Genomic DNA, 15,150 nt, shown 5'->3' with positions numbered 1-15,150 from the left:
GCGCTCCAGCCCCCTAATCATTTTAGTCACCCTCCACTGGACCCTCTCCAATGCGTTCACATCTTTTCTATAGTGGGGGCCCCAGAATTGGACACAATACTCCAGATGTGGCCTCGCCTGAGCCGAATAAAGGGGAATAATCACTTCTCTAGATCTGCTGGCAATGCTCCTTTTAATGCACCTTAATATGCCATTCGCCTTCTTGGCTACAAGGGCACACTGTTGACTCATATCCAGCTTCTTCTCCACTGTAATCCCCAGGTCCTTTTCTGCAGAACTGCTACTTAGCCATTCGGTCCCCAGCCTGTAACAATGCTTGGGATTCTTCCGTCCCAAGTGCAGGACTCTGCAGTTGTCCTTGTTGAACCTCATCTGATTTCTTTTGGCCCAATCCCCTAATTTGTCCAGGTCACTCTGGACCCTATCCCTGCCCTTCAGCGTATCTACCTCTCCCCCTAGCTTAGTGTCATCTGAGAAGTTACTCAGGGTGCAATCCATCCCCTCATCCAGGTCATTAACAAAAATGTTGAACAAAACCGGCCCTAGAACAGACCCTTGGAGTACTCCGCTAGAAACCGACCGCCAACCTGACATCGAGCCGTTGATTGCTACCTGATAGGCCCGACCTTCCAGCCATCTTTCTATTCATCGTATTGTCCATTTATCCAATCCACATTCCCTTAGCTTGCTGGCAAGAATTGTGGGAGACCGTATCAAAAGCTTTGCTAAGGTCAAAGTATATCACGTCCACTGACTTTCCCATATCCACAGAGCCAGTTACCTCAATGTAGAAGCTAATCAGTTTGGTCAGGCATGACTTGCCCTTTGTGAATCCATATTGACTATTCCTGATCACTTTCCCTTCTTCCACTTGCCTGAAAATGGATTCCTTGAGGATCCCCTCCATGATTTTTTCAGGGACTGAGGTAAGGCTGTCGGGTCTGTAGTTCCCTGGATTGTCCTTCTTTCAAGATGGGCATTACATTTGTCTTTTTCCAATCATCCAGGATCTCTCCCGATCTCCACAAGTTTTCAAAGATAATGGCCAAAGGCTCCGCAATGACATTTGCTAACTCCCTCAGTACCCTCGGATGCATTAAATCCGGACACATGGATTTGTGTATGGTTAGCTTCTCTAAATAGTTCCTAACTTCTTTCCCCACCAAGTGCTGTCCACCTCCTCCTCCTACTGCTTCGTGTAGTGCTTTTGTCTGGGAGCTGACCTTGTGTGTGAAGACAGAAACAAAGAAAGCATCGAGTACTTCAGCTTTTCCCACATCATCTGTCACTAAGTTACCTCTCTCATCCAGCAGGGGATCCACACCCTCTCTGATCACCCTCTTATTGCTAACATGCCTGTAGAAACCTCTTGTTACCTCTCATATCCCTTGCCAGCTGTAATTCCAATTGTGCTTTCGCCTTCCTGATAACTCCCCTGCATTCTCGAGCAATATATTTATACTCCTCCCTAGTCATCTGTCCAAGTTTCAACTTCTTGTAAGCTTCCTTTTTGTGTTTAATCTCACCAAAGATGTCCCCAGTAAGCCAGTCTGGTCGCCTACCATATTTGCTTTTCTTGCTGTGCATCGGGATGGTTTCTTCTTGTACCTTTAATAAGGCTTCTTGAAAATACTGCCAGCTCTCCTGGACTCCTTTCCCCTTCATGTTAGAATCCCAGGGAATCCTGCCTATAAGTTCTCAGAGAGTCAAAGTCTGCTCTTCTGAAGTCCAGGGTATGTATTTTGCTACTCTCCTTTCTTCCTTTGGTCAGGATCCTGAAATCTACCATCTCATGAGCACTGCTTCCCAGGTTGTCACCCACCTCCACTTCCCCTACTAGTTCCTCCGTGTTTATGAGCAGCAGGTCAAACTGTGCATGGCCTCTGGTCGGTTCCTTCAGCACTTGTACCAAGAAGTTATCCCCAACATTCTCCAAAAATTTCCTGGATTGCCTGTTTACTGCCGTATTGGTCTCCCAACACATGTCCAGGTAATTCAAGTCCCCCACGAGAACCAGGGCCTGTGATCTGGAAGCTTCCCTCAATTGTCCAAAGAAAGCTTCGTCTACCTTATCCACCTGATCCGGTGGTCTATTGCAGACACGAACCAGATCACCACCCCTGTTTCTTTCACCTCTAAACTTAACCCATAGACTCTCAACTGGCTTTCCTCCCTCTAGATACTGGATCTCTGAGCAATCATACTGCTCTCTTACATACAATGCAACTCCTCCTCCTTTTCTCCCCTGCCTGTTCTTCCTGAACAATTTATACTCTTCCATGACAGTGCTCCAGTCATGCGAGTCATCCCACCAAGTCTCCGTTATTCCAATCAAATCATGGTTTTGTTCATATAAAGCAATTTCAGTGTAGAAGAGTAATATCCTGAGGTCTCGACACTTCACAGAACATTTTCATTTTGCCCTATTCCCCCCCCTCACAAAATATTCCAAGATCTCTTCACAAATGTTCAGACTGAGGAGATTGTTCAATTCAGGAGTCCTCCCCAGTGGCTGCGGATTTACTAGAAAAACTGGTTTCTATGTACTGAATTTCTAAGTATTCATAAACGCGCAATACCCAGTTTCACAGAAACATTACCTGCTTTGGTGCTGGATAAGATGCAAACTAAGAGTAGACAGTGCACTTAGCACTACCAGGAAGTCCTCACTCCATTCATGTGCATGGACGTTTTATTTTAAACACACATTTTGTGAAGAACTGAAAGAACAAGCTATTTCCAACCACAAATGCATTTTTCCAGGCTACTGGCACAAGACTGTACATCTGACTTATTTGTAACCTTCAATTTTTAAAACGTTATGTTTTCAAGCAAGCCATAATACACTCAGGCTACTAGGTGTCATCACTGACACACAGAACACTGTTAGAGAATAATATGCCCTCCCCTCCCCAAGATGAATGAAGAGGCAAAGTTCAACCTTCAGTATTTATTTTCCATAAAGGTTTAACATCAAACACTTCTGAAAATCAGGATGACAGGGGACTTACTTCAGTTACCAATGTAGCAAGCGACTTGTATTGATCTAATGATTTTGTTTGAGGCAACCGAATAGCATAGCTCGCAGTTACCCATTAGGGGTGTGTCTAGACTACAGGTCGTCCCCCCTCCCACTTCCCGGAAAAAAGTGGCCTAAAACTTCCCCTGCATCTAGACTGCCGCCCCATTCTTTCTAAATTAAATTGAAAGAATGTGACGGTTTTTTCGAACGCGGTAAACTGCATTTTACGAGGAAGAACTCCTTTTTTTGAAAGTACTCTTTTGAAAAAAGGCATTCTTGAATGCAAACAGGGCTTTTTCAAAAGAGGCCATCCAGACTGCCTGGGTGCACTCTTTCGAAAAAGTGATTTGCTTTATCGAAAGAAAAGGCTGCAGTGTAGACGTTCTCTTTCGAAAGAGGCTTGGAGCCTAGACGTGGCCTAGATCTCTTGCTCTCTCCTTTCTTCCATTTGTCAGGACACTGAACTTGACTGTATCATGGTCACCGCTATCCAGGTTGTCACCTACTTTTTCCCTTGCCAATTCTACCGATTTTATGTATTGGAATGAAAAGGAACGTTCTCTAGCAATCTCAAAGGTACTTAGCATTTAAATAGAGCTTTACAAATATTAAACATATGAGTCATGCAAATCTAGGTATCACCAATTTTACAGAAGGGGAAACTGAGTCAATCAAGTGCCTTTCCCAGGATCAGGGGGCCCCAAAATTAGAACTCTGAAGTCACTTGATTCCAGCTTTCATACTTACATTGTAAAGGGGGATGGTCTTCATCACCTTGTACTGCTTCATAGGATCCATTTTATAAAGGTGGCGATCAGTAATAAAAATTGCTCGGTCTTCCACCTTATTAAAGCGATTTACCTGGAAAAAAGCAAATCCCCGTAGCTGTTAAGTCACACTAATTGTTTCATGTTGCATAGAATCATAGAACTGGAAGAGGTCATCGAGTCCAGTCTCCTGGGCTTGTAGCAGGACCAAGAACCATCTAGATCATCCCTGATAGATGTCTGTCTAACCTGCTCTTCAATATCTCCCTCAGCAATTTAGTCCAGTGTTTAATCACTGACAATTAAGAAGTTTTTCCTAATGTCCAACCTAAATCTCCCTTGCTGTAATTTAAGCCCATTGCTTCTCATCCTATCCTCAGAGGCCAAGGAGAACAAATTTTCTCCCTCCTCCTTGTAACACCCTTTTAGATACTTGAAAACTGCCATCATGTCCCCTCTCAGTCTTCTGTTTTCTAAACTAAACAAGCCCAATTCTTTCAGTCTTCCCTCATAGCTCATGTTCTCTAGACCTTTCATCATTTTTGTTGCTCTTCTGTGACCGTCTCCAATTTCTCCACATCTTTCTTGAAATGTGGTGCCCAGATCTGGACATAATTCTCCAACTGATGCCTAATCAGTACAGAGTAGAGCGGAAGAATGACTTTTCACCTCTTGCTCACAACACTCCTGTTCATGCATCCCAGAATCATGTTTGCTTTTTTTGCAACAGCATCACACTGTTGACTCATATTTAGCTTGTGGTCCACTCTCACCCCTAGATCTCTTTCTACAGTACTCCTTCCTAGGCAATTACTTCCCATTCTGTAAATGTGAAACTGATTGTTCCTTCCTAAGTGGAGCACTTTGCATTTGTCCTTATTATATTTCATCCTGTTTGCCTCAGAGCATTTCTCCAGTTTGTCCAGATCATTTTAAATTTTGACCCTATCCTCCAAAACACTTGCAACCCCGCCCACCTCAGTGTCATTTGCAAACTTAATAAGCATCCTCTCTATGCCATCATCTAAATTGCTGAAGATATTAAACAGAAACGATCCCAGAACAGACCCCTGTGGAACTCCACTTATTATGTCCTTCCAGCAGGATTGCGAACCATTAACAACAACTCTCTGAAAATGGCTATCCAGCCAGTTATGCACCCACCTTATCTATGTTGCATTTCCCTAGTTTATTGATAAGGTCATGCGAGACTGTGTCAAATGCCTTACTAAAGTCTAGATATATCACTTCTCCCTTATCCACAAGACTCATTATCCTATCAAAGAAAGCTATCAGATTGATTTGACATGATTTAGTATTTAAAAATCCATGCAGGTTGTCACCCATCACCTATTTTCTTCCAGTTGTTTGTAGCTGAATTTCGTCATTACTTGCTCCATTATCTTCCCTGGACGGGTCCGTAGTTTCTTATTCCACTTTTTATAGACAGGGACTAGATTTGCTATTTTCCAGTCTTCTGGAATCTCTCCCGACTTCCATGACTTTTCAGAGATGACAGCTAAAGGCTCAGATACCTCCTATCAGCTTCTTGAGAATTCTAGGATGGATTTTATCAGGCCCTGCCGACGTGCAGACATTAACTTTTCTAAGGAATTTTTAACTTTTCCTTTTTTAATTTTAACTTCTAAACCTACCCCATGTCCACTAGCATTCACTATGTTACACATCCTATCACCAACAAACTTTTTGGTGAAAACTGAAACAAAGAAGTCATTAAGCACCTCTGTCATGTCCAAGTTTCTTGTTATTGTTTCTCCCTCTTCACTGAGCAATGTGCCTACCCTACCCTTGGTCTTCCTCTTGCTTCTAATATATTTGTAGAATGTCTTCTTGTTTCCCTTTATGCCTCTAGCTAGACTGAGCTCACTTTGTACCTTTGCCTTTCCAATCTTTCCCCTGCATACCTGTGGTGTTTGTTTATTTTCATCCTCTGTAATTTGACTCATTTTCACCCTAGCTGCCTTCCACTTTCAAATTCTCAACCAGTTCCTCCCTATTTGTTAAAATTAAATCAAGAACAGCTTCCCCTCAGTAGGGATGTGAACAACTAGTCACTTCCCCCACCCCTTGCTGCCTCTATCAGAAAGAGGCAGCAAGGGGTGGAGGAAGAGAAGGGAGTGCTTCAAAGCGGCAGCGCTGAGTGGAGTCTGGCACCAGACCCTGGGCTCCATGCAGAACTGCCGTTTTGAAACACTGTGTGCAGCCCGGGGTCTGCTACTTTGAAATGCAGCATGCAGCCAGCTGGAGTTCCCAACTGGCCCTGGGCTGCACGTGGCATTTCAAAGTGGCAGCGTTGCATGGAGCCCGGGATCAGCTGGGGACCCCCTGCTAACCCCGAGCTCCATGAAGCACTGCTGCTTTGAAACACCGCAGGGAGCATGGGGCCAGCTGGGGGACTGCTTGAGTCCCCTGCTGGCCCCATGCTCCCCACTGGGCTTTCGTCTTTGAACTTGTGCAACAGCTCTAGGGCTGTTGCTACACTTCAAAGGCGGAGGCACCCTTATCAACTAATTGAATAGTTGATGCAAATTGTATCAACTATTCGATTAGCCGATTAATCTAAATTTAATATCCCTACCCCCAGTAGCGCTCTCAACCTTCTGAAATAAAAAACTGTCGCCAATGCAGTCCAAGAACTTACTGGATCATCTGTGCCCTGTATATATTGATCAAAAGCATTTTTCTGAAGTTGCTACATTATATTTCCCTTGTGCTAACCAGTGCTAAACTTCACTTCCGCTCCCTGTCCGTTATAACACTGAATTTCTCACCATTCCAAACATGATGGAATTAAGGGCACCAATGCTCTGACTGAATGAACTCTCAGTCTTCCCAAACTAGTGGTGTCTGCTGTCTATCTGGAATATTGTCCAGACAGACAGCGTCCTGTTTATGCCTGCTAGTACTGTGTGTTAGTTCATGTATGTTACTTTAATCAGGGGAAATTTCTTGTTTCCATGCCATCACAGCAAGAGGAAAATAGACTATTAATAAAAGGGCCAACTAATCTAATACATTAAGGGTAAAAGGTGTAATTTACCAGCAGGCTAAACAACAATTTTATGGTTATTTTGTTTCCCCCAGTTCTGAGTATTCTCTTTTCTGCATTCACTTTTAATCAACAGCCAAGTATCATGTGATCCCAACTAGCATCCCTCCAGCACAGTGCATCTGAGTCAGCCACAGGGCTTGTTACTGAAATCAAACCATCTCCAGCGAGCCACTCGCCTGTGTGTGCGACCCGTTACAAGTAGCTACTATAGTGAAGGGTGGAAGGAGGGTCAGCGTACCTCATGTGACAGGGCCTGGCCAGAGGGCTACAGGAGAGTGGCCCCCGGGAGCTGTGGGAGGCCTAGATTAAGCAGGTCTCTGGTGCCTGGTAAATTGGCAGGAGCTGGCCTAGAACTGGCTGAAGCTTTCCAGAGTCAATCTGGACAATCAGGCTAGTTGAAACTCCAATTAGGAGCCTTCCCAAGTCAAGGGAGTCAGGCTAATCACCTGGGGCCAATCAAGAAAAAGTTGAAAGTGCTTTAAAAGGGCTCTTCTGTTAGTTGACAGGCACAAGAGGCGGGAAGGAGCCAAAGATCTGAGAGTGAGAGGAGTCTGGGTGAGAGCTGGGAGCTGCAAGTCAGGCAGAGTGTGCTGGAGGAGCAGGATAGGTTGCTCACGAACCAGAGGAAAGGTACCGGGAGGGGTCGTTTGGGGAAGTGGCCCAGGAAAGTAGCTGCCAGACTAGAAGTAGAACAAACCTCATCTGTTGCCACTACCATCTGTTGGGCCAGAACCTGGAGTAGTGGGTGGGCCTGGTTTCCCCCAACCCACCCCAAACTTCTAAGGTCACTTCTACTAGAGTTCTTCCTGCTCTTGTAAGGATGAATTGCACGGCTATGAAACATGAACTTCCTAAGGACAATGCCCATACATATACAAAGGCCTGAGTTGGGCCAGACACAGATTGTGATGCTTGATTCTGCAGTTCAAAGAGCTGGTCAGGAGCACTGGAAGAACAATTGATGGTTGAGATCACGTGCACTGGAGATAGGGAATCCAAAACTGTCTGGGCCAGAAGGGGGAGATGAGGATGACCTATGCTCTGTCTGACGGCTCCTCTGGAGCAGCATGTGGCGCATTTCCTGTCTGCCTGAGAAGCGACTACATCCTGGGTTGGGGTTCCCCAGAGAGACCACACTTCAGTACCATAACTTCTGCTGAGGGAATCTTCAAGCACTTTCCCTTCCCAGAAGGCAGGCTTCCAACAGGTGATTCAACCGCTGATCTTGGATCCATAGGCTGATTGCTTCTCACACAGAGAGGTGGACCTCACCCTTCCCTCCTGGTTGCAATAGAAGACAATTGTAATGGCTGACATTAGGAGGACATGGTTAGCAAGGACGAACAGTAGAAAGACCTCACTAGTCCCAAAGGAAACGCCCTATGCTGAAAATGGTCAGAGCTCACCATAAATCTGAGGAAAAGTCTGGAGTCGGATGAATGTCTGCGTGAAAGCAGGAGTCTCATGTTAAAGTACAGGCCCTTTTCCAAGGAGGGAACTAGAGATGATGATGTGACACCATGCCAAATCTGAGCTTGTGAAGAAAGAGGCTGAGAGGGCAGAGTTGAGCACAGTCTCTAAATGCGTTTTGGGCACCAGGAAGTATGTTGAATAAAACCCTCCTTCCTCGGTAATGTGGCGGGACATGTGTTATTGCGCCTCCTTGCAAAAAGGAGCTCACCCCCTGTTTGAGGATATTTCCATGAGTGGCCCTTTCAGGGAGGGGGTCTGAAGGTGGCAGTGTGCATCTCTCACAGTCCAGTGCTAGTGCACTCCAGGGGCTGTAAATAGTGTGGAAGGGGGATTGGGGGCATTTGGTAGACTTAGTGTTTCATGGCTCATGTGTTCCCATCAAAAATAACATCAAGCTGTGGGGCTGAGACTGACGCACACTATTGCAAAGGGGATGGCGGGAAGCAGGACTTCTGAATCTGCTGTTTTTAACGGTAGTTCATAGGGCCTCTGATTGAAAAGACCTCTCTCTCCTCAGCATTTGCCCTGGAAGTCTTCGACTTCAAGAGGTATCTGAAGGTCTTCAGAAACTCTGCAATGGTGGGCCTGGGACTGTCTGAAGTCCTGGGATGGCAGCAAGTGGAGATGGGGGAAATGTAGGAGTCACTGCTTCGTACAGAAATAATATGACAATATTAATGGTTCCAGTAGGACTGCCAGATCTGGTGCTTAAATGGTCTTCCTCATCTGTCAATTCTGGGGGCAGATCTGAGCTGCTCGTTTAGACAGGAGGCAACAGATGTTTCCCTAGCAGATCGACTCTGCAGGGGGTGTACTTGTCTGAAGGCCACCAACACGACCTGAACAGGTGGCCCTGAGAGTCCCCCTGGCATGGGGCATCAAAGACTCTGAGCTGATGAGGTGGAGACTGGTCTGAAATCAGGGTACTTAGAGTGACAGGGAATATGAAGGAAAGGGGAAAGGTTCACTGGAGGGTTCAAAATCTCCTGAGGAGCAGAATACAAATTCAGATTCTAGTGGTAGTAGCGTTAGTGCTTTTGGAGGGGAACTGTATTATGTATATGGAGCAAGAGAAACTCTTTCCAGCAATTGGACTCCTTCAGAGATGACATTTCTTCTCTGGAGATAGAGGAAGGAATTCTGGATCCTGGAGAGCGTAAACGTCCCATGAAGCAGCAACAGCTTCAGATCTTCCCAGCTGAGATGGCTCAAACAAGTAGAGCCTACTGGAGCTGGTAAGGAACACTGCACCTAAAGTTGACAATGACTGGTCTTCGTCGGGGCCAATGGATCCTGGAGTCTCAAAGCTGCAGAAGATACCAGTACTGATGGATCCAGTCTAGTACCAATGTAGCCCAATGCTGATGGGCTTTTTTGTCATGCTTCTGGGACTCAGGATGAACAAAGGTTCATAGGCTGAGCTGAGGGGCTTGCTTTCAGCTGAATCCAACTTCTCTGAAATAGATTTAGGGGAAGACAGTCTCATGATTATGACAGTGCTTCATGGGAATCGAACACGATCACACTAGGATGCATGGGGAAAAGAGATGCTCCTGCACCAGAGTCTGACTTCATAACAAGGGGCACATTCCTTAAATCAGGTCAATGTAATGGGTTTTCCCTGGCCTGGGTTCCATTGGGGCCTCATGACCTTCTCCATGAAGCATTTGAGGGATGTAACCACACTAGATAAAATGGGCAGCACAAAAGCAAACAAAGTTCAATATTGGTAAACACAAAGGAATGCATCCTGGAGGGGGAAATGAAAATATCTGCACAGTTTAGAGAGTTCTAAATCAACTACTCAGAAAAACTGACCTCAGCTATGCATTGAGCTAACGTTTTCAGTGAGGTCAAAATTTAGCTGTGTTCTAGCAAACAAAGTGTTTGGATACATCTGGAATGGGGTGGAAGATACCCTGAAGGACTTGCCACGTAAATCACTGAGGCAACCTCTTCCAGTTACTATATGCTATATTGGTCATTCCATCTTAGAAAAAGGACACTGCAGATTGGAGGTGGTACAGAGAATATAACCAAAATAATCTAGAAAACACTCTGATGTGAAAAGAATAAATAAGATTATTTTCTTCAGAAAAGTGATGAATAAAAGGGCACATAAAAAGGATACGTCATACTGAACAGTCTAGAAAAGGTAGCTTGCGAGCTTCTGCTCTACATATCGGTAACACAGGCTCAAGGGGAGATTCAATTAAACGAAAGTTTCACTGAATGGAACTGAGAAATTCAAAAGATAGTTTTTCCATGTAACGTATGAACTGTGCAGCTCATTATCATGGGACGTTGAGGCAAAGAATTTAGCAAGGTGATACACAACATGTAACCGGTTAACTAAACAAACAGGATTTTACATCCCTATTTAAGCCACACTGCTTGGGATTAGGTTTTCTTGCTTTGCTCTCTGAAGCTGGCCACTGAGAGTCACATGACTGAACTACATGGACCATGGGTCTGAGCCACCATGGCACTTTCTATAGCCCCTCTGTAGCAATTCCAGCAGCTGTTAGCTGGGACTGGGAAGTGTGCGCAGGTCTTTCAGGGCTGCACAGAACAACAACAAATCAAAGAATGCCACCGATTCCATCCCATGAGTGCGGTACATGTAGTTTCTAACTTCACACTTAACAATAAGCCCAGCTGTAACACGCACAGATGTCCAGATAGGTGGCTTGTCCCACAGGGAGAGCAAGGTTTTGCTTTTCTTAAAATTAATGCGTGTTCTGGAAGTAAGCACTCAGTAAGTTATTTCTGTCCTTAGCTTCGCCATGTTTATGGAGATTCAACAGCCTCAGGCATAAGGCGGTTTTGTTTTAAACACTCCCTAAAGAACACTGTATTTTGGAAAGTTTTCTTCAAACTTTAGACAGTATATAACATGCTGCAGCATTAACGACAACCCTGGTGCTTTGTGAGTTCTGCAATGGAGTAAAGGTTGGTCTCTTACACTCTCAGCCCAGACTGTGCATTCCTTCCCTGCACCACACCGGGCATTTCTGATATTTTCACTGATTCAAACGAGAATCAAGACTTGCTCTTGTTCATGGTTACAATTTTGCTATCTCGAGTTTCAATTCGAGGAGATGGTTTGACTTCCTGATTTCACAACCGAGAACCCAGAGAGCTCTCTAGTTCACCACGACAAGTGCAACAGCACCACGAGAAAAGAGGAGTTCCACTTCGGTGTTGCCACCTGATGAAAGTAGCCTCGGTAGGAGAGCCTCTTGCCCCAATTGAGGGTGAGTGGAGAGCTGCGCTTTGCTTCCCAAATGATCTTGCTCTCTGCAGGCAACGAGGAAAATGGAGGACTTCACCTGCATCTTGTCTTCTATCATGAGCCCACCTCTTCCTGAATCCTCAGCAGATGCGGCTCCTCCAAATCCTAGTCTTTCATGTTCAGGAAAGACTCACTTGTTTTCCATATGCAAAAATAAACAGCTTCCGAAATACCAAGTAGCTCACTAATGCAGCAATTATTAAACTTCCAAGTACTTCCCTGCCAGGGATGTTAGATATCGATCAATTTAATAGTCGTGTAACTTCATCAAAACGTAGTGGTTACACAATTATTTGACAGCTCCCAGGGGCAGGACTGGCAGCCCGTGTGCTGCTAGCCCCACTCCCGGGGAGCCCTCTGCCACCCCTATATCAGAGGCAGAAGCACAGGGTGGCAGGAGGTGCTGGTCTGAGGACAGCAGCATCCTCCATCTGCAGGGGGCCCAAGCTCCCCGCAGACACAGACTGTGCCAGTACCCCATGGCAAGCCCTGGCCCACTGAGGACAGAGGCTGCGCTGCACCTCCCCTGCCCCCATGCTGCTGCCTCTGATAGGCAGCTCTGAGGGATCCAGTGCTCCTGCTTCCTTCAGAGGCAGCGGGCAGTGGGGGGGGGGGGGGGGGGGGGATGTGTGTAGTCAATAGGATTAACTGATAAGGCTTATCAGTTAATCGTGTAGTCAACTACACACTGACATCCCCATTCCCTAGATAGGCATTCTAAATCAACAGCTATCAAAACTACAGCCCATGCCAATTACACTCAAGGCGATTCGTACCGAGTTGATGAAATGACTACTACATGCGCACACGCCGAGGAAATACTAAAAGGAGCACAGGCGTGTATCTGTTACACCACAGCGACAATGAATCCAGTAGACAGCCCCTTCACTGGTGTAAACTGCCATCGCTCCTTTGCTATGACACCTGAGACCAGATGAGAAACCACCCTAAAGAACTGTAAAAAGGATTAGCTATCCACAGTACTGCCTTGCAGCCAAATATGCTCAGTGGGTCAAGTCTGTTTAGTTTTTGATCTCGTAGGCACTATAAATATTAGCTGGAATTGCCGGTCATTGGCTCCTAAAAGCCTTTTGAGATCATTATTAATACAATTAACTGGACTCCAAAAGTACTTCCCATCCTGCCATGTATTATCAGAGGCAAGACACTTGCTATAGCAGAGGAAGGGGTTTTTCCATCATTGTGATTAATCCCCTCCTTGAGAGGGGTGACCTGAGTCGACAGAAGATTTCGTCCATTAACCTAGTGGAGTCAATACTGGAACTTGGGTAACTAACCGATTCTCAGGGAATGTGATTTTTCACATCACTGAGCAACATTTAGGCTGATCTAAAACCTAGGTGTAGACTACATGTCCCATAAGAACACTCTAAAGATCATAATAAAGATCCAGTCGTGTTCGTCTGGTCTTGCTGAAACAAACGACAGGACTATGCAGCACTTTAAAGACTAACAAGATAGTGGGAATAACGTGTTTATGGACAGTTAAAGAGTAAAACAAGTTAGAAAGAATTTTATAATTCATGTTTCTATACAACTGTTCAGCAGTAGAAAATGAAAACCTTTTCATGGTGGACAATGAAGGAAATCTGTCCTCTGACTGCAGACACGTCCCATTCCTTTTGGGGAGCACAGACTCCTGAGAGTTCACATACTAGATCTGGGAGCCTCCTTGGTTTTGAAATTTTCAGCCTGGACAGGGATCTGTCACTGCTGCCTGAGAAATGGTTGTGTGTGCTAGATTTGGAGATCGGGAGAAATCCCGGATGATTGGAAAAAGGGAAATGTAGTGCCTATCTTCAAAAAAGGGAAGAAGGACAATCCAGGGAACTATAGGCCGGTCAGTCTTACCTCGGTTCCTGGAAAAAGCATGGAAGGGATCCTTAAGGAATCCATTTTGAGACACTTGGATGAGAGGAAAGTGATTAGGAATAGTCAGCATGGATTCACGAAGGACAAGTCGTGCCTGACCAATCTGATTAGCTTCTATGATGAGGTAACTGGCTCAGTGGACATGGGAAAGTCAGTGGACGTGATATACCTTGACTTTAGCAAGGTTTTTGATACGGTCTCCCACAATATCCTTGCCAGCAAGTTAAGGGAATGCGGATTGGATAAATGGACGGTAAGATGGATAGAAAGATGGCTAGAAGGCCGGGCCCAGCGGGTAGCGATCAACTGCTCGATGTTAGGATGGCGGTTGGTTTCTAGCAGAGTGCCCCAAGGTTCGGTTCTAGGACCGGTTTTGTTCAATATCTTTATTAATGACCTGGATGAGGGGATTGTACCCTCAGCAAGTTTGCGGATGACACTAAGCTGGGGGAAGAGGTAGATACACTTAAGGGCAGAGATAGGGTCCAGAATGACTTTGACAAATTGGAGAATTGGGCCACAAGAAATCGGATGAGGTTCAACAAGGACAAGTGTAGAGTTCTGCACTTGGGATGGAAGAATCCCAAGCATTGTTACAGGCTGGGGACCAACCAGTTAAGTAGTAGTTCTGCAGAAAAGGACCTGGGGGTTACAGTGGATGAGAAACTGGATATGAGTCAACAGTATGTCCTTGTAGCCAAGAAGGCTAATGGCATATTAGGTTGCATTAAGAGGAGCATTGCCAGCAGATCCAGAGATGTCATTATTCCCCTTTATTCGGCTTTGGTGAGGCTACATCTGGAGTATTGTGTCTAGTTCTGGGCCTCCCCACTACAAAAAGGATGTGGACGCACTGGAGAGGGTCTGGCAGAGGGCAACCAAAATGATTAGGGGGCTGGAGCATATGACTTATGAGGAGAGGCTGAGGGACTTGGGTCTGTTTTTTTGGTCTGCAGAAGTGAAGAGTGAGGGGGGATTTGATAGCAGCCTTCAACTTCCTGAATGGAGGTTCCAAAGAGGATGGAGAAAGGCTGTTCTCAGTAGTGACAGATGGCAGAACAAGGAGCAATGGTCTCAAGTTACAGTGGGAGAGGTCCAGGTTGGATATTAGGAAAAACTATTTCCCTAGGCGGGTGGTGAAGCACTGGAATGGGTTACCTAGGGAAGTAGTGGAGTCTCCATCCCTAGAGATGTTTAAGTCTCGGCTTGACAAAGCCCTGGCTGGGTTGATTTAGTTGGGATTGGTCCTGCCTAGAGCAGGGGGCTGGACTTGATGACCTCCTGAGGTGTCTTCCAGTTCTATGGTTCTATGTGTGAGAAACAGCACACATACAGTTCTGCACTTATCTCTTCTTGCTTATCAACTGGGTAGTTAGTGCAATGGTGGAACTGCCTCAGGTGATTGCTAATGGGATACAGAGCCCTTTGCCTCTGTAGTAAGTTGTCTTTTCTACACCAAGTCAAGCGGGAGTGAAAATGATCACCACCTGCAGAACAGTCAGTGGTCTAGCTAAAATGAATGCAGTTCCATGTTTCAGAAAAATCACAAAGTGACCTGCAGTTCAGATGTGATCCCAATAATTTAATAATTTTGGAGGCTGAATTCTCAGAGTGAGGGAAGCAGGAA

The 15,150-nt window shown here is 45.5% G+C and overlaps 1 protein-coding gene across 3 annotated transcripts in view; it reads right to left on the bottom strand.

Moving 5' to 3' along the window:
* MYO1D (myosin ID) overlaps positions 1 to 15,150 on the bottom strand; it is a 301,918-nt gene that overhangs the window by 101,128 nt on the left and 185,640 nt on the right. For all 3 annotated transcript variants that reach the window (XM_075911435.1, XM_075911436.1, XM_075911434.1), the window contains exon 20: positions 3,770 to 3,883. In XM_075911435.1, the coding sequence (XP_075767550.1) occupies positions 3,770 to 3,883 (114 nt within the window). The remainder of the gene's footprint in view (positions 1 to 3,769; positions 3,884 to 15,150) is intronic.

Source organism: Pelodiscus sinensis, chromosome 29, assembly GCF_049634645.1.
Source record: "Pelodiscus sinensis isolate JC-2024 chromosome 29, ASM4963464v1, whole genome shotgun sequence".
NCBI lineage: Eukaryota > Metazoa > Chordata > Testudines > Trionychidae > Pelodiscus > Pelodiscus sinensis.
The sequence above is the reverse complement of the archived record's forward strand: the minus strand, read 5'-3'. Positions and strand labels throughout refer to the sequence as shown.